The 26,087-nt window shown below is 47.2% G+C and overlaps 1 protein-coding gene across 6 annotated transcripts in view; it reads left to right on the top strand.

Moving 5' to 3' along the window:
- Positions 1–26,087, top strand: part of MGRN1 (mahogunin ring finger 1) — a 171,339-nt gene that overhangs the window by 66,822 nt on the left and 78,430 nt on the right. For all 6 annotated transcript variants that reach the window (XM_059716924.1, XM_014602232.3, XM_014602240.3 and 3 more), the window contains exon 5: positions 18,426–18,543. In XM_059716924.1, coding sequence (XP_059572907.1) covers positions 18,426–18,543 — 118 coding nt within the window. The remainder of the gene's footprint in view (positions 1–18,425; positions 18,544–26,087) is intronic.

The raw sequence follows: 26,087 nt of genomic DNA, 5'->3' as shown, positions 1-26,087 counted from the left end.
ACTACCACCAGATTGGGCCCTATCTGCCTCCACTGTTGAGTCAGGGCCCCACACTTCCTCCACTCAGCCCTGTGCTGCAGGATCAGGCCCCACTCTACCGTTAGCTGGTTCCTGTGTGTCCAGACTGGGTCCTGGCCATGTCTACACACTTTTCCAGTGTACTGTTTGGCTGGCAGGACTCCCACATGGGTCCAGAAACCTGTCTTCTAGAAGGGTCTAATCTTCTTCTTCACTCTAAGTGAAGTTAGTGCTTTGCCTTCCTTGAAACGTATTCCAGTGATTAATTTCTCCCCCGGTTTGGAAATTGCATCTCTTTTTAAGGTAGAGTTTGATGCTCTTAATTTCCAGCCATTGGATTTTGTCATCAAAGTTGAAAAAAGTCTTCCACTACTAGATTTTTTTTTCATATGCATAACTTGTATAGAGCGTAGCTATTGTTTTACCTTCTTTTGGTATTCTGAGTAAATTTAGTTCCTTGAACCTGATCTAATAAGGCTCATTTTCCAACCCTCAGGACATTTTTGTGGCTCTCCTTTTGAGCTGTAGTATTTCCACATTCTTTAAGCATGGACATCACATCAGGACCAGGTGATGTGTTCTAGTATCAAACTTGCTATTGCCACCTTTGCCACAACATGATACTGAGAGCTCATGTTAAGGCAGTTATCTGGAGTTGCTGCTTTCCAAAACCATCTCTCATCTTGTAAATTCCTTTCATCTGGCTATAGTAAAATATATTTTTGGATTGTGACCATCTCATTAATAATGTCAAGTTAATTTGAAAAGGACTGCCTTTCCTGAAGCAGTGCTGGCTGAAATCAACCATGTATACAAAAATATGTGTATGTATGTTAATTTTTGTTGATATTCTAAATTAATCATTCTATTAATTTGTTTGCAGTGACATCAGGCTACCTGTTCATGATTCCCTGAAACATTTCATAGTAAATATTGGAATTGCATTGTTAGTCCTCCAATCCTTTATAATTTTCCCCAGTTTTCAAAGGTCTGTTATTTAACAGTGGTTCAGAGGGCTCCTTAGCAAGGCAGTTTAAGTCTTCTGTTTTCCTTACTTGGGCCTATTCATTGTCTGGTTTGAGGTGAAACTCTCTCCCACCTTCCTCTGTTATGGATGCTAGGTGTTCTGTTCCTTCCACATGTCATCACATGGAATGGGCTGTATTCTTCTGCTTTGTTTCATACTCAGATCAGAAATACTTCTTGGCTGCTTCTGTCATTTCTATATCACTGTTCACAATTTTACCAACTACTTCTAGTAAAGTATGCATACTTGACCTGTGGATTTTTTCATAATATTTTTTAAAAGTGTGCCAGTTCAATCCTGTTAGCTCTAGATGGTTCTTTGGTTTCCCTTACTATATTTTTTAACTTGAAATGTACTCTCATTGCATTTTGCATCTCCTTTTGCAGTTTTTATTATATAACATTCATTTTATTGCTGCTTCCACAATCTATGAAATTGTTTTTTGGGCATCCAATAAAATGTCCCTGAACAAGTTCTAATTTTTGTTAACAACTTACTGTCTTTAATTTATTCCTAGTCACTTATGCCAATGATTGCTTTTTAGTTTTGGAATATTAGTCCATTTTAAAGTTCCAAACATGTATGTGTATATTTGTTGGCATATTCTGTTCACACAATGTAAAAATAATAAAGATAACCAGATCTTTATTGCTTATACTTAAGCAAATGCTAATCTTTAGGTCAGCAACTAATTTTTTGTCCATCAATATTAGGTCCATGTGTTAGTATATGACTTTGTTAGGACATTTTTTCTCTCTTTTTTTTAATGGGAACTTTAATGAGGTTTTATAACTGGCTACATGAAGGTTCCAGCAAATGTCCCTTATATTGAAGTCACGTTTAAGGGTTACACACACACATGCACGTGCACACCTGCTTGTGACAAGTGTTGATTAAGGAGCAGTTCATCCTGTTCTCCAGTGAAACTTTATAGTTTCTGGGGGAAAAAAAGCCCACTCTTACACCCTTGTCTTTAGGCTTACAAGTTAGAACTATAGTCTGTAAGTGTTCAGTCTCCTCAGATTTTTTAATTTTAACAAGAAATGGGGCCTTTGCACTTTTCCTTTCTTCCCCTATTCTGTCCTTATGGAAGAAGCTGTGATAAGGGTTTTTAACTTTCAGACTTTTTATGTATTAGCATCTTTAGCTGCTGTTTTTTATTACCTGGGCTCCTAGCATCAGTGCATAGGCAATTAATTGTGTTTCTCCTAGGTTCCTTTGTGCTTGGGTTTGTCATGCATGTTCTCAGTGAGGGTGGGTTATAAATTTAAGTGAGAGGAAGACCTTGGTTTCCCTGTTATCGTCCTCTTTGCATGAGTAGTTTGAAGCACTTCTGAATACCTTAACTACACAGGAGACTGATACCACTCTACTACTGAGACAGAGAAGTCAGAACTGTATAATAATCGCTTCTGCATATTGTTTCTAGGCAAATAATCCCCAACATACCTACAGGCTTGGTGGCGACAATTTGACTTGCACCATGACTGAAAGGGACCTGGGGTAATAATTGATCATTGCATGAACATGAGCCATTGCTGCAATGCTGTAGGTAGCAGGGCAAACAATACTCTGGCATGCATCAATCGATGCATCTCATGTAAAACCACGAAAGTGATTCTTCCACTGTACGCGGCACTAGTGAGACCACAGCTGGAATACTGCAACCAGTTCTGGGTGCTGCACTTCAACAAGGATGTGGGAAAACTTGAGAGGGTCCAGAGAAGAGCCACCCATATGATCAGAGACTTGCAAAGCAGACCATATGAGAAGAGGCTGAGGGACTTAGGCCTCTTCAGCCTAAAGAAGAGAAGGTTGAGAGGGGACTTGGTAGCAACTTACTGCTACAGCAGGGGAGTACATCAAGAGCTAGTTGAACAACAGTTCACCAGGGCACCCTTGGGGAAGACCAGGAGTAATGGATACAAACTCCTGGAAGACTACTTCAGGCTCAATTCAAGGAAAAACTCCTTCACAGTTAGGGTGTCTAGATTGTGACTGTCTAGACTGTCCCTCCAGAAGTGGTGCAATCACCTACCCTGGAAATCTTCAAGAGGAGGCTGGACAGTCACCTCACTGGGATCATCTGACCCCCAGTTATCTTCCCTGCCTAGTGCAGGGGGGCTGGACCTGATGATCTTGTGAGGTCCCTTCCAGCCCCTAACAATCTATGAATCTATACTAGGAGATCTAGTGCTCTCCCATACAAAACCTTGCTCCCCTCTAATTACCCAACCTCTCTCCTGCCTTCTCTTGCCCAAAAGACAGGAGAGATTTCAGATAAGATTGTCCTGATATTACAGCTCCCTTTTAAATAGAAGTTTTCCTGATCTGTGTAATGGTTACTGATCACATATGCCAGCATTACTGCTGCCAAAGAAGTCTGCTCAAATCGGTCTTTAATCATGTGATGATGTCCTTTGGCTGTACCCCTGGAAGGTCCTGTTCTCCTTCTGCGCACAGGAGAATGGTCACTTCTGCTTGTAGTGACAAAGTTCTAAACCTTATCTCTCCTTGTCATTTAACTCCATAGCCTCTCCCTGTGGGATTTTCTGTGATACTGTCTGCCTAAATATTGGCTTCCAGGGAATCCTCCTTAATCATGATGGTGGACAAGCTGTTCTCAAGACCCCAACCCCTTTCCTTCATAATATCTACCAGCTTCACTTCATGCAAAAGCTGTTCTTTTCTTCAGGCAGATGCCTTGATGCATGTGATAGGAACTGATGGCCCTGTTCATCCTTGTTGTTGAGGTGAAACTGTATGTTTTAAATGAAGCTCCCAAATTACCTCTTAAACCCTCGTGGAAATTTCCTTGTTAAATGTTGTTTTGTTAAATGCCTTTAAAGCCTAGCCTAATAAATCAGCCCACATTGACAAGCAGCCTAATCAAAGCTTACACACCAGGAACAAACGTAGTTGGGGCCAGAGTTGCATCCCTAAATATAATTACCAGACTCAAGGGTCCTGACTTGCTTAGTTACCATCAACCCAAGGTCATCACTGTCCTTGCAAGCAAAAGTCCCATGGAAGCTTTTTCTGTAAGCTGTTTACTGGTCTCCTCTGCCTTAGGCTTCTTGTTTCATATGACTAGCTCCAGAAGTGGCATCTTTCAGGCTGACAGTGATGGCTCCTCTGTATGTGCTGTATTTAATGCTTTCAAGACACTTTCTGTAATCTGGCAAAAAGGCTGCACACACTGGGTACCATGTTATTCCTTATTGGTTCCCTAGGGATTTTCTGACTACAGGCATTTTGCTGTGTTGGGAAAGGTTTTTCAGTTGTCAGCCTAACAAAGCAGTGAGAACCAGCCCTGTGACTAGACTTAAATTAGCCATTTGGTCTGGAGATGTGCTCCAAGGAACAATTTTGTGCTGTGCAGGGAATGAGGCATTGGCTTCCCCATCTATGTCTAAAGAGCTTTCCTTGTTCATGTGCTCTACAAACAAAAGGGACACTTTCCCGTGCTACTGATGCTGCCAAACTTCTTTTCAATTATAAGACCCTGGCATGAAGCTTTACTCTTTGTATTATAGCCACAAAAATGCACAGCTGATTTTATTGAAATGTTTTATTAATCTAGAAATTTGAACTTGATTTATTTTGATGTTTAGTGAACCAGTTAGTGAAGGCCATAGCTTGCTTTAGTGACTGCATTCATTTGAGCCTTTATAGACAGCATACAGAAATACCAGAAAATCTGATCATTTTAATAGTCTGCTTATGTGTGTTTCCTGTGAAATATACTTTTGTTTCTCTCTAATAGACACAGGTGATTGATTTTAATTGGCTTTGTACAGTTAAAAGGAGATTTTTTTCTGAGTGAAGAAAACTGGGTTGAGGTGGTATTTTTTGCTGTGCACAGTCCCCTAAACCCACCGGAAAGAAAATTAGGCTGGCATAGTAGAAAAGCCAATTTAAAAATGCTTCTCCAAAGTCTCTGCATGGTTCTTCAGCAGCAGAGGTGACTTTTATTTTGATCTGTCTTCTCTTCAATAAACATTACCATGTAACATACATAGTCTTTCTCAGGAATGCAGCATTGGGTTCTATGCTAGGTCTTTGAAATCCATTCTACTTCCATCTGCCATTAATAACCAGAAATGCTGCTTTGGATCCTTGCAATTCCATTTCCTGGTTAATATTTTTCTGCAGGGGATGGCCCCAGCCCCTGGAGTGCTCTCTGCCTTATCTTTGCAGAAAAGTTACTATTGTATTATTTGCCTGGTGCCCACAGTCTCAGTAGTTTTCACAGGATACTGTAATACCTAGGCACTAAACATCTTTCATCTAGGGATTTCATAAATGTTCTACTGAAGGAATCCCTTTGTTTGAGATGCATGAGGCATATATGCCTCTTACTAAAATGCAGCCACACTTGAGTGAGGGAGGACCATAGAAAATCTTAACTTTCAGGAACAGCTACAGCAAGTAAAGAACTCTGCAACAAGTTAAAATTAGAGCATGCCATTACTGGATTTGATATTTCTTGATGTGATTGATAGCAAAAAGAATTGTGTGTACTTTATAAACAACAGGATTATATATCCTTGAATGGCCATATAAGGGATTAGGACTGCTAATCTTGCCCTGTCACCTAAATTAGGACCTCTTTAACTTCTGTTAGCACTGTTTGGTGCTAATTTAGGAAGAACACTGAGTATTGAATTTCTTGTGTCCCTTCCCACAACAGATAACACATATAGGTGGCCTGACACTGCAACCTGATGGAATTGTAGTGAAGATGTGGTTGCAGAAAGATGGCTTGAGGAGGGCAAAGAATGTTCCAGTTTCCTCCTTGTCTGTTACACTACAAAGCTGCGCTTTAGATTCTGTGCTCTAAGGACAGAGAATAGGGCAGGCAGGATGCTTATGGAGATGATTGAAGTCTTGGGAATATAGTAGACTGTTTCTGGGCTGCACTTGACGCAAATGGAAAGTGTTCAGGCCAGATTTGGGCAAAGGTCATTCAGATGCCAGAGGTGCTGTTCATGAAGTCCGTATGGTAGTGCTTCTCAGTCATCTGTGCTCAGCCAAGGGAATTGCTGGTCACATTTGAAGGACAATTAGTCCTTGTTACAATCTGGAGAACTCTTATTGGCTGTTTGCCAAACTCTTAGCTTGCTGGGGCTCAGCAGAGTGTGAGGTACATCTCCAGATGTCAGTTCTGTCAGATGCCCTTCTGGCAGTGGCCAGGTCGTGAGACTTGTTCCCACAGTCCCAAGCTGTTTCGGTAGCTTTTTTGCACTCCTGCAGCCTAGCAAACTTGTGATATCCCTCGTTTACTATTTTCTTTTACAAATCTGTGTTCTGGAGCTTGTGGTTTTGATTGACATACAAAGCCATATACCAGCCTGGTGCTCTCCCCCTTCAGAAAGCTGCTGCACTGGGATTCCAAATGCTCTAAAAAGGGGTCTTTGGAACTTCTGCTCCTTGTTGCCTTCATGGTGACATGTGGTTTATGTCACAACCCAAGGGTGTGATTTTGTGTGTGCGCGCTTCGGCACTGCTAAATTATTTCCCGCCACAAGGAGCTTTCTTTGCAGGGTGCGTTTCTCAGTTGCAAAGAGAAAACCCCAGTGCAAAGAAGTTCCTGACACCCGCATGCAAATTTGTGTCTCACTATTGGCCAGTTCTAAATTATTCCCATGTGGCGGCTAGCGATTTGGCTTGCTAGCCATATAAGAGGCTTGAGCGGTTTCCGCCCAAGTTGGAGAACTCCAAGGAGAACCCCGCAAGGGAGGACTCCACAACCATCTGGAGGAGGAGGACTTCATGTCTCGTGAAGAACTCTAAGCGCTGTGGAGCCTAACAGACCCAGCGTGTACCTTAAGAAGGCTATAGGGGTCTGATCAACCTCTGGCCTCTCCCCGTCGCTGAACGATCCCTCGACAAACCCCTTCCCTGCGTGCAAGTTCCACGGAGCCTAGCAAACTTCGTGTGAGTGTATCCAGAGCTCTTCTCCGAGTTGTTTTCTTCGGTTGACACAACAGGCTCGCGTTTTTAGAGCCTTCAGCCGGATTGGGCTAGAGTTCGTGAGTTTAGAACTCTTGTCCGCTTTTCTTCTTTCCTGTCTGTAACTGCAACTCAAGCAAGTTTTCCTGCCTGCACCGTGACCATCTACGGTGTAAGTAAAATAATCTTTAATCAACTGCTACGCGTCCGTGCCTAATTCTAGTCCTCCGGCCTGCATTCCCCAACCCACATGCCAAGGCTGCTGGCCACAGCCCGCCGCGCACCCCCGAGGGCCTCGGACCGCTCCCAGCCCGCACATGGCGATGAGGATGGGATCAGGGGAAGGCACGCTGGAGCTAGAATTAGTTAAGAACTGCCCTTGGCGCAGTGGAAAACGCCAAGTAGAAAGCTTTATGGAACTGGAGGCGCATATCGCTTACCACCAGGCGGGCGGAACGGGTGAGAGGTTTATCAGCGGACGTCTTTCGCTGAAGGGAGAAGAGGGAGCTTCCGAAGACGGAGCCCCAAAAGAGAGGGAAGTGTATCTGCACCCCGCGGCATTCGGGTGTATAATGAGTGATGAGCGGGTCCTGTTCAGGCCCCTCAACACTGTGTCCCTCTCCAGAGTCAACCCGGCTGGCGTAGTGAACCTGACCCTCACCCGGGAGTGTGCCCATTGCCTAAGATGTGCTCGGGAGAGTGAAGAACCGGTGCCGATCGACCGGTTCGCCTCCTTTACGCTGGCATCTAGATTAAGGGGTCGCGAGCTTCCATCCGAACTCTGCGAAGATCTGGAGACGGAGGAACGCGCTGCGGATGAGAGGGTGGCCCCACAATACGACAAGGGGGAAGTGCTAACTGCAACTTTTTGCACTGTAACCGATCTAATGCAAAAGAATTTAAGTTTGAAAGCCCAGCTGCGTATGGCTGTTCAAGTGGTCAAAGAAGCAGCTGCGAAAGAAAATCTTGAAACCCCACGACAAGATGGCGCCGAGCAAGAGGGAGACCGCGTGGAAGAACCAGAAGAGAAGGGTGGAGCTTCGGAGGAACCCGCGAGAGTTCGGCCAGCAACTCCGCCTACCAACGCAGCGTTGCTTCCGGCAACCCCGCCCACCGACGCAGCGTCGCTTCCGGTGACCACGCCTTCTTGCCGACGGAAGGGAGAATCGAGCGGAGGAGTGCATCCGCCCCTCCTGCCTGAAGCAATAACAGCAGCAATGACTCCTGCAGCAGCAGTTCAGCCTGTAACAACAACTAACCGAGTTGCTACTGCCTATTACGCTCGCACCAGAACTGAACTACCGGCGCAGAGCAACTCATGCTAGCGATCATCGGAGTCTCGTACTGTGCCTGGAACCCCAGAGCATATGCGCTGGGACTGACATCACTCCAGCGAATAAGACCATGGCCTCACCGTCATCTACGAGATCCTGGAACCGTTCCAGTAACCATTCACAGCATAGATAGTTGTCTTGAGGTTTATGGGCGAAAGAACATCGTCGTCCTCCGGATTCTGCTTAACCCAATGGTAAACCAACCCGTAAGTAATCTTCTGCGTCAGTTGTCATGACTGCGTATCCTGATGGAGCCGAGGTTATCCAGTGATTGGGAACGTCGACACCCAACCGAGACTCAAGGCGCAAGACACCGCGAATCCGATCTTCCATCATTGCCACAGAGAACACCAGAGGAGCGATACATGTTTGGATTTCTCCTACAGCATTCTGGATTCAATAAGCGGCAACTTCGGATTTTAGGGGACGCAGGCCAATGGCAACTGGCCTATGAGTTAGGTTTCCATTATTTAGAAGAATTAGACGATGGCTCCTCGACGATTTCATCCAGTTGAGTGTGCAAGAGAGGGTAGTTCAAAGTAGCAAACACCTGTATTATATGTTTTAGAAATGATAGTGTAGTTCCATGGAAATTTTGTAAATATTTTGATATACGTTAACTTATTTTCTGAGAGTTTTGTTTATAGATCCGGAATTCAGAGTGCGTGGCGAAGAGAAGCCCCAAGAAGGATAACATCATCGAGGAAGTGAGGGCCTGACGCGCGACTTTGCCATGACACCCACTGAAGCCCTGATCATTCAGTTCTTTGTTATGAATCTGATTATGTGTATATGTATTTGTGCTGGTTATTATTTGATTCGATCCCTAGAGGACGAACTTCTTATGTTAGCGAATTTTGTGTTTACCCATTTAGTTCGACCACCCGTGGTAAGAGCTCTCGATCACCCGAGTGACGAGCGTGTGGTATAATTCAGCTGTGCCTTCAGCAAGGGGGGATGTCACAACCCAAGGGTGTGATTTTGTTTGTGTGTGCTTCAGCACTGCTAAATTATTTCCCGCCACTCGGAGCTTTCTTTGCAGTGTGCATTTCTCAGTTGCAAAGAGAAAACCCCGGTGCAAATAAGTTCCCGCCACCTGCATGCAAATTTGTGTCCCACTATTGGCCAGTTCTAAATTATTCCCACGTGGCAGCTAGCGATTGGCTTGCTAGCCATATAAGAGGCTTGAGCGGTTTCCGCCCAAGTTGGAGAACTCCAAGGAGAACCCCGCAAGGGAGGACTCCACAACCATCTGGAGGAGGAGGAGGACTTCACGTCTCATGAAGAACTCTAAGCGCTGCGGAGCCTAATGGACCCAGCGTGTACCTTAAGAAGGCTATAGGGGTCTGATCAACCTCTGGCCTCTCCCCGTCACCGAACAATCCCTCAACGAACCCCTTCCCTGCGCGCAAGTTCCACGGAGCCTAGCAAACTTCGTGTGAGTGTATCCAGAGCTCTTCTCCGAGTTGTTTTCTTCGGTTGACACGACGGGCTCGCGTTTTTAGAGCCTTCAGCCGGATTGGGCTAGAGTTCGCGTGGAAGGAACTCTTGTCCACTTTTCTTCTTTCCTGTCTGTAACTGCAACTCAAGCAAGTTTTCCTGCCTGCACCGCGACCATCTACGGTGTAAGTAAAATAATCTTTAATCAACTGCTACGCGTCCGTGCCTAATTCTAGTCCGCCGGCCTGCATTCCCCGACCCGCATGCCAGGGCTGCTGGCCACAGCCCGCTGCGCGCCCCCAAGGGCCTCGGACCACTCCCAGCCTGCACAGTTTACTTCCCTCTTCAGCACTCAAGTGTTGACCTTTGTTTTGACAAGTCTGTGTCATGGTATCTGACCTGTATGGCTGCCATTGAGTTTTACTCTCAAAGCTGCTTCTGGCTTTCTGTCCCCTTCAGCAAGGCACTTTTCTGTACTTCAGTTTCTCTACCTGCACAATGGGGTTTTTACCCTGTTATGGAGTTTTGATTCTTTGAGATCCAGTGGTGAAAGGAGCTATGTGAGTACAGTGTACTCACTCTGGCTGACTTTGCAGTAAATAAAACCTTACTCACTTGCTTACCCTGTAATTTGTACACAAAGGTTCTGTTTTTCTTTTTCCCCCTCAGTCCCTTAATAGCAGAGACTAGAGTGACACCACCTATTGCTGAAGCTGTTATTTTGTTCAGTGTAGTTCAGAACATTTTCTAGTATATTGTGAAGTATTGTCATAATTAAGATAAACCGACTTGAGGCAAAAATGAACAATGCACACTGTATGATCGCTTGTTCACTCACCTGTTAACTTGTAAAATCAGTCATTCGCAGTGGGTCTTCCACAAATTAAAATAGTGCTGCTGACGGCTAATTAGCCTTAAAACTGCTACCAGCTTGTCAGTTACTGTAGCTGCTATGGATTTCCACCAAGACTATGCCAGTTTGCACCAGCTGGGAATTTGGCACTGTGTTCATCTGTTTTGAGCAAGTAACTTTTTGGGTAGACCAGTGAGGTCCTTAGCTTCTCTGTAATCTCCTTTAGGCATTTATACTGTGCTTGTCACCAAGGCCAGCTTACCCAAGTGAGATACTGAAACCTGAAAAAGAAATGGCCTTTTTCCCACCCCCCCAAGACTCTTGAGCACTTCCTGCTCCCCTGGACTTGAATGGAATTTGTAGGTGTTGAGTTTCTCTGATCATCAGGTCCTTAGGATTTGGGTGCCTGCATATAGATTTAGGAGCCTTATTTTAAGACCTCACATTTGAAAATATTGGCCTGAGCACCTCAGGTTAAGGGCAGATGAAGAGGTATTCCTTTCTGGCCTGTTGTGAATGGCAGGTTTGTAAAGGTGTTCCTTGCAGGACAGATGTAGCCAGTGATTGGTCTCCTAAGTCAGAATGATGTTAAACCTCTTGAATGTCTGTTGTGGAAAGTATGGTATGGCTGACTTGGAGCACCCTGCTTTGGACTCTGAAGAAGCCCATTTTCTGGGAACACAACCTGTCCAAGAGTCGTAGCAACAGATTGGAAAAACATGACTGTTAAGCACTCAAAAGTGCATCCAAAGAGCAACCAACTGTATCTTGCAACCATGGTAACAAAAGCATTACTAAGGAGATTTGGGACACTTAAGCTCTGAAAGCAAGACAGAAAATTTCAGTGAACTAGCTGTTGTATAAATATGTGGGGGCTGCATCGTGCTACTGGCTGGGAACGCAGATGGGGCTTCCAATCCCACAACAGGTGGTGGCTCCTGCTGCTGTTGGGCTTCTCTGGATCCCCTGGAGGAGCTGCCTTTCATAGTCCCTTTCTGTGTGCTCTGCTATATACAAAGAGCAGCCTTGCCAAGATAACCTGCAAGTGAGCTTCCTGGACACAGCTGCTACTTCAGCAGTTAATAGTTTGTTGAGCTCTGTGTCTACATACAGTCCCTGAATACAGACCTAGGAAGTTTTTTATTTTCTTTGTGCCTGTGTGGGCTCTGTTAACCTCCAGTTGCAGTGCAAAATAGAGTTGTTTTTGCTGGATCAGCCAGCAAGGGGAATAGCTGCCAAGGGGGTATCAAGAGATCTCTCCTGTATTGCTTGGTAGAGCACTGCCTCTTTACTTTGTGCTTTGCCAGGATATGAGCCACCAACAAAGGAGTTAGCCAGAGAAATCTGGAGTGATAACCATCAGGGAAGGTACTGTCCTTCCTCAGGCAAGTTTAAGGAAAGCCTCCAGATCCCTGAAACAATGCTGCAGGGTGGAGAGAGAGGCAGTGTTTAAAAGGAAGCCTCAATGGAGTGGTTGTGATATTTTAAGTTGGTAGCTGTGTTGTGATATTCCAGGCCTATGATTGATTGCTCCCCAAGTCAAACTAGTGAAGCCGTCTTTGGGAGCCAACAAATTCTGTGCCAAAAGCCTTGTATTTGTGGTTACTTAATGGAGCGAAAGAGAGGGGGGGAGGGGTTTAAAAGTTCACTTTGGGCACCCCAATTATTGACTATGGCCAACATCTGACTCCAGTCCCTACCCATATCAAATAGACACAGGCTGACCCCATCTGAAACCATAAACTCTACATTTGATAGTAGTCTGTTTTACAGCCATGTTGTACATGCTACTTCCCTGCAAACCTCCTTCCTGGCTGCCTCTCTCCTTGCATGTTTTGGTAATAGTAATGGTCTTCCTTCTTGCCCAATATTCTGCTCTCCTCATCTTCCTTCTCCCTTCTTACCACAGGAACTCACTCTTTCCTTTTGCTTGACTTTCACTTGATCCCCGACCTCCAAAGCAGTCTCTCAGGCAAAAACCCTATTTTCCAAACAACTTTTAAGTATTGTTGACCATCATATCTCCTTTGGTGTGTTTATAATAACCACTGGTGAAGTGTGTGTGTTGTCTCACTCTAGTCTAGTCACTAGACCAGAGTGGGACAATACACACTTCACCAGTGGTTATTATAGATCAGGGGTAGGCAACGTTTTTTGGCGGGAGTGGCGAAAACCCCCACAATGCCTACCTTAGAAAGTGCCAGAGTGCCGGCATGCCAGAAAAACAAAATGAGGGCAGGGGGTACACGGCAGGATCCTCTGCCCCCCAGCCCTGCTGCCCTGTGCAGCCCACCCAAAGCCCCTGCCCCTAGCTCTGCTGCCCCTGCCCCCCAGCTCTGCTGCCCCTTGCCCACCACCCAAAGACCCTGCTCTGCAGCCCAGGCTCTGTAGCTGTCAGCAGCTACCCAGAACCTGGGCCAGCTGCAAACATCTGCTGCCTCTCTGCCCTGGCCCCAGCCCCGGGCTCTGGGGAGGCAGCACATACCGGCAATGCTCCCCACTGTGCTGCCCTCACTACTTCTGCAAAGCAGCTTTGTGCGCAACCCAGTGCGGCAGGGCACAGCAGGGGGCACAGAAAGCTGCCTGCTCTGAGCTTCCACACTCTGACTGCCCTGTGTGCACCAATGCACCACATGTGTGAGCATTCCCCCCTCACCCCATGCCTGGGCATCCATCCACCATGTCCCCAGGATCCCTTCTCCCTTTAACTCCCTTCCCCATGTGTATGGGAGTTCTGCCACACCCTTGGTTTATCATCTGTGGGCTTCTTTAATGTATCACAGCTTTCAGGTGTCCTAGACTACAGGTTCCCTGAGCCCTGGGCTGTATCACCTTGCCCTACCCCCTGGGGCAGGGAAGGAGGAGCAAGAGGGAGAGGGAACCCAGAGGCTTCTGCAGCTGGAACAGTGGGAGGGTTGGCAGCTGGATGGGAGCCCACGGGCTGCAATTTAACCAACCCCTTGCAGGCTGCCATGTGGTCCATGGACCACCATTTGGACAACCCTGGCTTTAGCAGAGCTGTGCCATAGTTCCTAGGTCAGCAGTGGGCAAAATACGGCCTGTGAGCCGGATCTGGCCTGCTGCGGGATTTTGCCTGGTTTGTGGTAGGTCCCACAGTTCCACCCAGCCCAGGTACAGGGGGCAGCCCAGGCTGTGGTGTGTGTGGCTGGTCCTACCACCCCTGCGTGCACAGCAGGGCTGGGATGGCATGACAGCTGGACTCACTTCCCAGAAGCCCCGGTGACAGTGGCTCCTTCCAGCTGCTGTGGCCCTGACTGGCTTAACTCTGCTGCCTGGGCACTCCAGTCTAAATGTCCTGCACCCACTGCCAGGGGTGTAACCCATGTGGGCAGAGCACATGGCTAGGCAGATAGGATGGAGCTGCGGGTGAGAGGGGAGCAGTGTTTGGGAGTGGGACAGACAGGTGAGGCTGGGATCGCAGGGCAGTGACAGCGTGGGGCTGGGGCAGAGCTGTGATCTCCAGCCTGCGTGGCCCTATGACAGCTGTGGGTTCTGCGGATCACAGGGGTGTGCAGGGAGTGGACTGTAGTTCTGTCCTGTGCCCCAGCCCTGTGCTGTCACTGCCTGAAGATCCCAGGCCCAGCCCTATATGCAGCTTCCTGGTTGCCTGTGGCCCCATCCCATCTGCCTCGCCACATGCCGTTGCTGTGTAGATCCTGGCCAGTCTCCATGGAGACCCTTGGATTGCTGGATGGTGTGGGATTGGGGCCCGGAGCAGAGGCACAATTTGCTTCTTACATACCCCTGCCTGCTGAGCCAGCGGCCATTGTAGGGGTGTGTGGATAGCGGATCATGACCCTGCCCTGGCCCTGCACTGTCACCACACTACAATCCCAGCCCTGCCTGCCCTGATCCCCACCTGCCTGCAGTCCCATCCCAACCACCCAGCTGAGTGTGGGTCACATAGGGAGTTTTGGTGAGCTATTGAATGGTGGGGGGCATTGCTGACCTGGCCCATGACAGCTCACCAAAACTCGCTGTGGCCCATGGGTCCACCTTGTCCTCGGTTATTGTGTGCAGGGTTTGCTAAACTTGTAGTAGATTGTACACATCTTGGATAAAAAAATGTTGTTTTCTCTGTAATTCCTCATACTCCTCATAGACTGTACACACAGTGTTTAAGTGGCAAGACGTAGGAACATCTCTTGATGATTAATGTCATACTGGAACTTTTCATCTGGGCCAGTTTGTTACTGGAGCAGAAGAACTGGACTGTGGCAGCTTTTTTGTCCTCAAAGAAGTCTGGCCCTATTCTTCCAAGTGGAGACATGGTGTCAGCACTGAGACTTTGTACAATGGAGGAACTATAACTCTGTTTAGGTGATGCCCCCTCCCACTGCTGACACCGTCAGTGGTGGCTGTGGGTGGTTCCCACTTGCTGCTCAGCGCGCCAACACCACCATGGTGCCTCCCCAGTCTCAGGAGGCACCAGTTGTTCATGGGTGCATCCATGCTGTTCTCAGATCAGCAGTGCCATGTTTTTTAGAATGGGAAGCATTTATGAGCTGTGGAGAGCAGAATGGTGTGGGGAGGGGATGTCAAATATCATTCTTTTTTGCCAAGCTGCTTTCTGGTTCCAGAATTTGCTCTGTGAATCATTAGATCACTAAATGCCATTCCCAGGGTGAGAGGAGTAGGCCTGGTAAGCTACGTGTCCCTGCAAGCCGATATTGGCGACCAGGGTGGACGGCTGGAGACCCTCTGGGTTAAAATCCGTGGGGAACACGGCACAGGGGACACAATGGTGGGAGTCTATTACAGACCTCCCGCCCAAGGTCCTGAGCTAGACCAGGAGTTTGCCCAGGAACTGGCTGAGGCAGCTTGCTCCAGGACCATGGTTGTCATGGGTGACTTCAATTACCCAGACATCTCGTGGGAGGATCGCTCAGCAAAATCTGAGCGGTCGCAGAGCTTCCTCTCGTGCGTGGATGACCTCTACCTGACTCAAGAAGTCTATAGGCCAACGAGAGGCAAAGCGCTGCTCGACCTGGTGCTGGCTACTGGGGAGGACCTAGTCGGTGACCTAGTGATCGATGGGAAGCTGGGTGACAGCGACCACGAGCTGATCGCCTTCACCATCCGCCGAAAAGCTGGCAAGTCGGTCAGCAACACGGAAGTCCTTGACTTCAGGAAAGCCGACTTTGACAAGCTCAGGAGGCTTGTCAGTGAGGCCCTAAGGGACTGTGACCGCAGGGAGAGGGGAGTTCAAGAAGAGTGGTTGCTCCTCAAGGGAGCGATCCTCAATGCACAAACTAAGTCTATTCCATCTCGGAGGAAAGGCAGCAAGAGGGCACAGGAGCCCCCCTGGCTCTCCAGGGACCTAGCAGACCTCCTGAGGCTAAAAAGAAAGGCCTACAAAGGATGGAGGATGGGAGTCACCTCCAAGGAGGATTATTCTGCACTGGTCTGGTCCTGTAGGGAGCAGACCAGGAAAGCCAAGGCTGCAACTGAACTCCAGCTAGCTTTGAGCATCAAGGACAATAAAAAGTCCTTTTTCAGATATGTGGGGAGCCGGAGGAAAAGCAGGGGCAACGTTAGACCCCTGCTGAACCAGATGGGGCAACTGACAACTGACGCCCAGGAAAAAGCCAACCTATTAAATAGGTACTTTGCGTCGGTCTTTCATCAGCCCCATGGGACGCCTGTGCCTGCTACAGGGCCAGGAAGTCCGGGTGAGGGTGATCCCCTGCCCTCCATTAATGCTGACTTTGTGAAGGAACATCTTGAGAAGCTGGATACCTTCAAGTCAGCCGGCCCTGACAATCTTCACCCTAGGGTACTCAAGGAGCTGGCGAGCATCATAGCCCAGCCTCTAGCGCGGATCTTTGAAAACTCTTGGCGCTCTGGTGTAGTGCCCGAAGACTGGAAGAAGGCCAACGTGGTGCCTATCTTCAAGAAAGGGAGGAAAGTGGATCCGGCTAACTATAGGCCCATCAGCCTGACTTCTATCCCGGGGAAGATCTTAGAAAAGTTTATTAAGGAGGCCATCCTTAATGGACTGGCCGACGCCAACATCTTAAGGGATAGCCAGCACGGGTTTGTTGCGGGTAGGTCTTGCTTGACCAATTTTATTTCCTTCTACGACCAGGTGACCTATCACCTGGACAAGGGAGATGAGATTGATGTCATATATCTTGACTTCAGAAAAGCCTTCGATCTGGTGTCCCATGATCATCTCTTGGAGAAACTGGCCAATTGTCGCCTTGGGTCCCCCACGATCCACTGGCTGGAAAATTGGCTCCGGGGTCGGACCCAGAGGGTAGTAATTGATGGAAGTCACTCATCGTGGTGTCCTGTGACCAGTGGGGTCCCCCAGGGCTCTGTCCTTGGACCCATACTGTTCAACATCTTCATTAACGATGTGGACACTGGAGTCAGAAGCGGACTGGCCAAGTTCGCCGATGACACCAAACTTTGGGGCAAAGCATCCACACCAGAAGACAGGCGGGTGGGTGATCCAGGCTGACCTGGACAGGCTCAGCAAGTGGGCGGATGAGAATCTGATGGTGTTCAACGCCGATAAATGCAAGGTTCTCCACCTTGGGAAGAAAAACCCGCAGCATCCTTATAGGCTCGGCAGTGCTATGTTGGTTAGCACTATGGAAGAAAGAGACTTGGGGGTCATCATTGACCACAAGATGAACATGAGCCTGCAATGCGATGCTGCGGCTAGTAAAGCGACCAAAACACTGGCTTGCATCCATAGATGCTTCTCAAGCAAATCCCGGGACGTCATTCTCCCCCTGTACTCGGCCTTAGTGAGGCCGCAGCTGGAGTACTGCGTCCAGTTTTGGGCTCCACAATTCAAAAAGGATGTAGAGAAGCTTGAGAGAGTCCAGAGAAGAGCCACGCGCATGATCAGAGGTCAGGGAAGCAGACCCTACGATGACAGGCTGAGAGCCCTGGGGCTCTTTAGCCTGGAAAAGCGCAGGCTCAGGGGTGATCTGATGGCCACCTACAAGTTTATCAGGGGTGACCACCAGTATCTAGGGGAACGTTTGTTCACCAGAGCGCCCCAAGGGATGACGAGGACGAATGGTCACAAACTACTACAAGATCGTTTCAGGCTGGACATAAGGAAGAATTTCTTTACTGTCCGAGCCCCCAAGGTCTGGAACAGCCTGCCACCGGAGGTTGTTCAAGCGCCTTCATTGAACACCTTCAGGATGAAACTGGATGCTTATCTTGCTGGGATCCTATGACCCCAGCTGACGTCCTGCCCTTTGGGCGGGGGGCTGGACTCGATGATCTTCCGAGGTCCCTTCCAGCCCTAATGTCTATGAAATCTATGAAGTAAGTGGTTGTTCTGAAAATGTGTTGGATCACTGCTCATGTTTTCAACTGTGTACATGTGGGGAGGAACCAGGCTTCCTTGCTGAAGAAACCAAAACGTGACCCTGTTGGACCATTATTGTGCCTGCACTTCTGATCTGTGGAGTCAGCCTTTGCTTAACTGAGGTCCCTTGTTTGTTGTGCCACACAGTGCTGCTTGACTACTCATATTTCCAGCCAGTACAGTATAGACCCCATCAAACCCTACTGAAGATCAGGGATGTGTTTCTGGGCTGCCTTTCCCTCTTTTCCCTGAATCTCTACCTTCTTTCTCTGACCTTTTCCATTCCCTTATGTCTCCAAAGTGAATGGCTGTGAGCCCCCGCCAGCTTTGCCTCTTAGAGTTGCCATTTGTGATTTCTTGAAGGCAGACAGGCATGAATGACTTAGAGCCCAGCACAGAGCAATAATTTGTTACAGTGAGTTTTTTTTCCCCCCTCTTCAGATACAGCACAAAGAATCCTTCTCTGCAGTCTGAGACGGTTCATTACAAGAGAGGGGTGAGCCAGCAATTCTCCCTGCCTTCCTTCAAGATCGATTTCTCAGACTGGAAGGATGATGAGGTAAATCTCTCCTTAGACTCTCCTCTCCAAAACCTTATTGTTCTAGAAGCAGTGGATTATATTTATTTAGTTTCTCTAAGTTGTTATAGCTGAAAAATTATCAGTTACAGCTGCTATAACATGTTTGTCAGTGTGGGTTTGGAGGGCACTGGGAAGAGTGGGTGTGAAACGTTCAAAGCAACTTGATAGATAAGTTAAGGAAAACAAAAAAATAGGGTGTTGCTGTATTGATGTGAGAGGACAAATTTGTGTTTGGTCCTGAATTGAGTGGTGCTAGGACTTGCTGGCCAGGTGACCTTCATGGGTGGGCAAAATACAGCCCATGGGCTGGATCCAGCATGCGAGGCCATTCTATCTGGCCCACAGGGCCCCTAAAAAATTTAGAAAATTAATATTTATCAGCCCTTTGTTGCCATTAAAAATGACAGGAGCCAGGGGCAGTAGGACCCAGGGGAAGCCCTGGCAGGCTCCTGCAACAGTAGGGCCTGTCCAGCCTCACCCTGCCACTCCAGCAGGGGCTTCTGGCCTGGGACCATGCAGCTGCACGGTGCTGGAACCTCAGGTAAGTGTGGGGGGAAGGGCAGGGGAGGAGCCCGAGGAAAAGCTGAGCGTGGGGAAAAGCAGCCCTTCCCTCACCCCATGGCTGGCACTCCCTGCTGCAGCTGCTCGCATCCTGAGCAGGCACAGGCAGCCCCACGTGAGCTGCAAGCGTCTGCAGCGTCGGCCACAGGGCGAGCGAGGGGCTGCTTTTCCCTGTGCTCAGCACCAGCTTGTAACCCACCCCCGCTGCCACCCTGGTCCCTGCGTCGGCTCCAGGCTTGTCCATTGGGGTTGCGCACAGCGGCAGCAGCTGCAGCCTCCCCGCTTGCCATGCTGGCCAATGTTTGCCACCGCCACCTCTGGGTTGCCAAGTGCGCGAGCTGCAGGTGGGCAGCAGCAGCAGCAGCAAACACTGCCTGGCGCAGCAAGCAGGGGGTCCACTTTCCTTTGCACCGAGCAGCTGCGCCTGCCGCGCACAGCCTTGACAGGTGAGCCTGGAGCTGGCACAGGGCTCAGGCTGGCTGCAGGGGCGGGTTATAAGTTGGTGCTGAGTGTGGGGAAAGTGGTCCCTCCCAAGGCCCGTGGCCAGCGCCCTGTGCTGCAGCCGCTAGCAGCCCACATGGGGCAGCCTGTGCGTGCTCAGGACAGCCCTACGTGGGTTGTGAGCGACTGCAGCAGAGAGCGCCAACCATAGGGTGGGGGAAGGACCACTTTTCCCTGTGCTCAGTACCGGCTTCTTCCTTGCTGGTGAGCGTGGGGTCAGGGCTGCATGTTGCCCCCTGCCTATACCACGGGGCCCGGGGACACTGGGAGCGAGCGGGCGGGCAGCCAGCGGGAGCATGGGGCCCACACCGGTGTGTCCCTGGGCTAGTGCGAGCGGGGCCCAGAGCAGGGCAGCAGAAGGACAGGGTCCTGGCCAGCACGCCTCTATGGAGCTGGGCCAGCTTCCCCCTCTCCCTGCTGGTGCAGCCCATCCCAGCTTCACAGACCTTTGCCACCCTGTGTCCCGCTTTGGGCCCCACCAGTGCTGGCCCTGGGACATTGGTCCCAAGTTGGTGATCAGGGTGCGGGGCTACCCATGCAGCCCTCAACAGCTTGCCAAAACTGGGTAAGCAGCCCCCTGCCCAAAATAATTGCCTGCCCCTGTTCTGACCATTGGAGCTCTAAGTCAAAGGCCTTGGTGCCATTTCCAAAGGAAGCAGCTTGTTTTTCACTTAGTCTAGCTATGATGCTGTTCCAAATGATCACAGAGCTGTTTGGGAGGTTAGAAACATAAACTACCTTTTAGAGAGGTGCTGGTAGCCTATGTGTATGTTGAGTTTTAGAGTTTGCTGAAAGATAGGTGTCTGATTTAAGTAGCAAACCTAATAAACAAAATAACTGATATTTAAGTTTCTTTTTGAAGAGACATTTTCTAGTTTAGAAATATTTATAGATGTATATTACCTAAATTTTCATCAAAGGAATAGTAAGAATCTTCTAAGCAGGATTAAATTTGACATCTTTTAAAAAAGTGACATTTATCTTTATGAAAGTTTTGCAATTCCTGCTTGTCTTCAGATCTGCATATTAGTAGTATGCATCTTAGGATATCCTATTTGTGTATCACAAATAGGCCTACTATTCATATTGCTTGTTGAAACAATAGGATATTGAAGGGTACGCATGAATCTGTGTACACATATTTTTTAAGATGCTGCAAAGGTAGCTGAAGGTAGAACAGTTATCCACATTCATTCAAGGGTTTCACAGTAACTGAAGCTATGTTGGCCTTGGCTGCCCTGTACTGTGAGTTTTTACCTATGTGCTAAGCAAGCTTCCCTTTGCCTGATGGTGATGTAGCCTAATATTATGACATAAAAATGAAAGGGTTTCTGTTAAATACCATCAGCTGCAAATTGTAAAGGGATGTGTGAACTCCAAAAACATATTTCTGTGCGATTAAATAGTTAATACTGCTACTATAAACTACACCTAAATGACAGGTGAAGAAAAGTATTTATTTTCCCGGCTTTCTGTGCATTTGAAAGCACTTTGTGTGTGTTCAGTTTCCCCACTCCTCCTGCTTAGTCAGTATTGTTCTGTCCCATAAATCCTAGGTAAGACTTCAAAAAAAATCATATCTTTCTACTTGTATCTTGTGTCCACTAATGAATTTCAGAATTATGTTACACCTCATTGTGGAGTAGGATTGTGAACCCAGTCAGTTCCTAGGCAGCCTTTAGATTGTAATCTTAGTCCTGTTCTTTTATTTTATTTGCATTTTTTTCAGTACCTGTCAGTAGTTAATCCATGGTGGTTTCTTAATTTAAAATATCTCATTTTTTATCACTGAATATTAACAACCCATTGACAGAGTACCTTTGAAATTACATAAATAGTGCAAGGCAAGGATTTTTGTGGGTGATATCTTTTATTGGACTAACTGTATAGTTGGGAGGGATGTTGGGTACCAAGTATGTTTCCTCAGGTCTGAGAAAATCCTTGCCTCTCGCATTTTCCTGGATTGTCATGGCTATACCATCCCTCTGACTCTACCTTAAAGTAGTGCAGGTGAATATTCCTTTAAACATGATTAGGGGGTTTCACATTTTTCTATGGCTCCAAATCAGGGGTGGGCAATTATTTCAGGCAGAGGGTTTTGGCAAACCATCAAGGGCCGCATGACAGACAGCCAGGGGCAGATAAATTTTTATTTTCTAAATTTTTTAGAGGCCCCGTGGGCCAGATAGAATGGCCTGGCGGGCCACATCTGGCCCGTGGGCCGCATTTTGCCCACCCTTGTTCTAAATAGTGTATCACTTTATTTTAAATTTTAAAAAATCTGATTTGAAAAAAGATTTTTTTAATTAAAAAATAATTTATTTTTATCTGCCCGATTCATGCACACACTAATATTTGTTTCATGTGCTATCAGACCTGGTATTTAATTACCCAGGCTCTACTCCCAACGTTGCCACGCTCTCCTTCCCTCCTGCCTTTGTAGTTGAATCCAGATATCCTGAGGAAGCACAAATGCCTATAATGGTTATGAGCAGACTGTAACAAAAGAGTAATTGTCCACAGAAGAAGTGTGCAGTGCCTCCTGTGCAACTCCCTTCATTACTATGCACTCTGGATGAAAGAGCGGCGATCTTGTGGATGCAGAAATCATACACATCCTGTAAGGAGGATCTCTAAGGCTTCCAGCTATACTTCCTCAAGTACTCCTGAGATGTGGTCCTTTCCCCTTAAGATGTAGCATTTGATGGAAGTGTGATAAGAAACTGTGTGCCCCAGTAACCTTTATATTTTATATGGGAAAACTGTCCATCTTCCCTCCTGAGAGATGGTTTGCTGCTTTCTACATTCCACTGCAAGGACTGTCTGACATGGAAGAGACTGAAGAGAATTTTTCATTCTGTATTGCTTGTATGAATTTCCATTCTAGTCTATGTCATAGCATCATAGAAAAGTAAGGCTGGAAGGGACCTGCAGGGCCACCCTAGTTCAGCCCCCTGCTTGAGGCAGGATCAGCTCTATCCAAACCATTCCATAAAAATCCTTATCCAACCTATTCCTAAAATGCCACAATTAACTCTGTTGCACAAATACAAAGCATATTGCCCAAAGACTTAACCTGCCACAAGTAAAGCAGTGAACTGGGGCATATGGATATGTATCCTGCATATGCAAGATTTATTAAAATGCACTCGAGATCCAAGAAAGATCTCAGTTACTGGGGAAGGCAAAGCTCCCCATAGCCTGTACCATTCTGACAATGGGGTAAAATTTCTGCTTTGTTCTCATGCTGTTGTGCATGATCTTCTCCAGTATCCACTTGTTTTGGGCTGCAGAGTTCTTTTCATGCTCCCTCAACAGGCAGTGCACGTGCATGTGAAGGGGGAGGGTGCTGCTCTGGGTTTCCAATCAGTGCTCTTCAAAGCTCATTCCAGGCATTGCTATTCCTAAATCATCCCTGACCAATGCTTATCAACCTCTTCTTGAAATTCTCTAGTAATGGAGATTCTACCATATCCCTAGAGTATTCCACTGTCTCACTGCTTTAACAGGGAAGAAGTTTTTCTTGATATCCAATCTAAACCTGCTTTTGTGCAACTTCAAACCACTGGTATGTCTTGCTTTCTGCAGCAAACAAGAAAAGGCATTTTTGTGGCAGCCCTTCAAATATTTGAAGACTGCTATCATGTCCTCTCTTACTCACCCTTTCTACAAGCTGAACATGTCTATTTCTTTTAATGTCTCCTCATATGGTTTGCCTTCTAAGCCTCTTATTGTTTTTGTTGCCCACCTCTGGACCCTCTTTAACTTTTTAAAATGTCAGTCCCTGGGAAGATTGCATTATGTCCAGGGTTTATTCTGGCTCTTGTTTCTTGGTTGGTTAATTTATAAGAGAAGACATGATGCTCCTCCAGGAAATCCTAAATCTCATGTTGAGATTCTATTGTAAATGAGTGGAGTTGAGTCCCTTTTACATGTTTATAGGGCTAGTATTTTTAGCCTTGAAAGGTGTTGTTCTAGAGAACTCTTTATTAAGGGTGGGCCTAATCCCAAATATAGTGCAACAATCTTGTCTGCTTACAGTTACAGCAAAGATAGGGATATCTAGTCCTGAGATCCTGTCTGTCCTGGAGTGACAATTCACATGTAAGACATTTTTCATTTTACTAATTGACTCCCTGTATAGACTCATAGTCATGCAGGTTGTACGTGGCTTTGTTAAAAGAGGATAGGGTTTGTGGCAGATCACTTTCTGCTTCCAGTGGAACCAAAAGATGGAGGGCGCCAAGAGATACTGATGCAGTATTAGATGTATGAGTAATTATGATTATTCTATTCCAGGTCAGCTGGAACTGATAGAAGCTAAATTTAATTATTCTGTATTAAAAGATTTCATGAAAAGTACAGGCCCTTGCCCAATGATGTAAATCTAACAAGGGGGGGGGGGGAACCCCTTGAATTTAGGAATGTAAGGCTGGATGTTATCAATCTGTATGATCCAGCTGCGCTCAACAAATAGGCACGGGGGTCCATAATATTTTAATATGCTAGTCTTGGGAGCTGCCTGCATAACTGCTCATTCTCACTCTGAAAATGCATTACCAGCAGGGCATCTCAGAGTCATTAGAAAACAATGAATACGCATACAGCTTGGAACATGTGCATATTAGAAACCTCCTCCATTTGGTTTGTTTGGGGATGTGTTGCGTTAGTGGAGGAGTGGACTTTTCCTTTCAAATGCATATTGTTCCAATCTTTACTACCAGGTGCTAAGAATGCTAAAGTGAGTGTGTATGGGGGCTCCTTTCATTAGGCAGAGAATTTCCACAGAGTTCTGGAGACTCTGGCTTTTACTAAGGTATTGTACTGATAGTGTTTTATACTGGGGTGCTCAACCTCTTTCCACAGGCCAGAGTCAGCCCATGAAACTGTGTCATCTGGCCTACAGGATTCTCCATGGGTATGGAAATTTTGGTGGCATGAAAATGATGGCACTGCTCCCGTACTGGACCCATGGGGAGCCCTCAGGTCAGGTAGGGGAAGTGCCAGGCCCTGGTGTGGAGGGCTGGGAGGGGGCAGCATGGGGCGATAGGTGTGATAGCAAGAAATTTAATTCTCAAAAATGTGTACATGTCCTTCTTCCATTTGATACTGGTGGGCAAATGTCTTTCTAGTTTCTCCTCTTCGTTTTATTTAACATGAAGGTTTCTTTCCCACTGAGCAAGCCCCAGAGGTTCTATGAATTCCTCATGACCTCACTCTCCTAGTACATGTGAAGAAATCCCACTTTGGTATGCCTCCCTGCTCTGAGTCTGCCCAGCCCCGCTCTGTTTTCAAACTCTGGCTGCTGGATCCACCTGGTGAAGCTAAGTGACTGGGTTGTAAAAATTCCATAGGGAGGGGGGAGCTTGCTCTTACTTTGTCCTGAATTTCCCACCAAACAACCTGTGCGACCCTGGGCACTCCACCTGGGAATGCTGATGACTTTTAAAATGATTGGTCTGCCTCAGCTGGGTTCAAATAATGCCTGCTTCTGGTTGGAGCCAGGTAAGGAGGTTAGAAAAGGTATTTATGGGTAAGGTCACCTGGTCTGTGCTTCTTCCTCTGGGGAGGCATTTTTGGAAACAGGCCTCCAGAATCTTCTGGATGTATATGTAAGTAGCTTACCGGGAATTTAGCCAGTAAATTAGGGTTATGCATTTTTAGCTGCATGTTAAAAGGGCCAACAAGCACATTCTGTCTTGCTAACACTCTTCTGTTGTTGGCTACAAAGGACCAACTCACAGGACTATAATACATTTTGATTTAGTGTATGGGATGTGAAATTACCAATAAAATCATAAATGCAAACTTTGAGCTATGAGGGGTACTGGTCACCTTAGTGCGCGTACACACACGCGCGCGTGCACACTCACTCGTGCAAACCCATGTCATTTTAAACCCATATAGTATAGTGTATAGTAGCTGCTATAGTGATTTGTGAGAGCACTGGTATCAGTGTATCTACCTACCCAAGGCCTTGGAGTCTGCTGTCGATGGTCAGCTTCCTTCATGGCAATGTCTTCTCCAGCAGTGGGTTGCCTGCTTGTCCTTCTGTCTCGATATGTCAGGTGCTGGATGAGAGGGTGCCACTGAGAGTCATGCTTCACTGCCTTTTCTCCCTTTCTGGCAGACTTGTGTGATCCCCCAGCATCATCTTGGCTGCCCAGTCTGGAGGTTGGTGTCCCACGTGGGTCTTGAATAGTGCATGACAGCTGTTAGTCACCGGGGTCTCTGCCTGCTGGTACCTGAAGTTTGGGAAGTCTACCCTTGTTTTATTGATATAATGGCTGTATTGTTATGGGTTACAGGAATAGTCAATAGGGTAGGTGCTTAGTTCCAGGAATCATTTCCTTGGTTTGATTAGCCTAAAACGGCTTGTAGAGTAGAGTTTGTAATGCTGTTTCTCTGGCTAGGTTATTATCAATTAACAGCCAGAGACTTTTGCTTTGTCTTCAGTTATT

This window comes from Alligator mississippiensis, chromosome 13 (assembly GCF_030867095.1).
Source record: "Alligator mississippiensis isolate rAllMis1 chromosome 13, rAllMis1, whole genome shotgun sequence".
Classification (NCBI taxonomy): Eukaryota; Metazoa; Chordata; order Crocodylia; family Alligatoridae; genus Alligator; species Alligator mississippiensis.
This window is presented reverse-complemented; position numbering and strand designations above follow the sequence as displayed.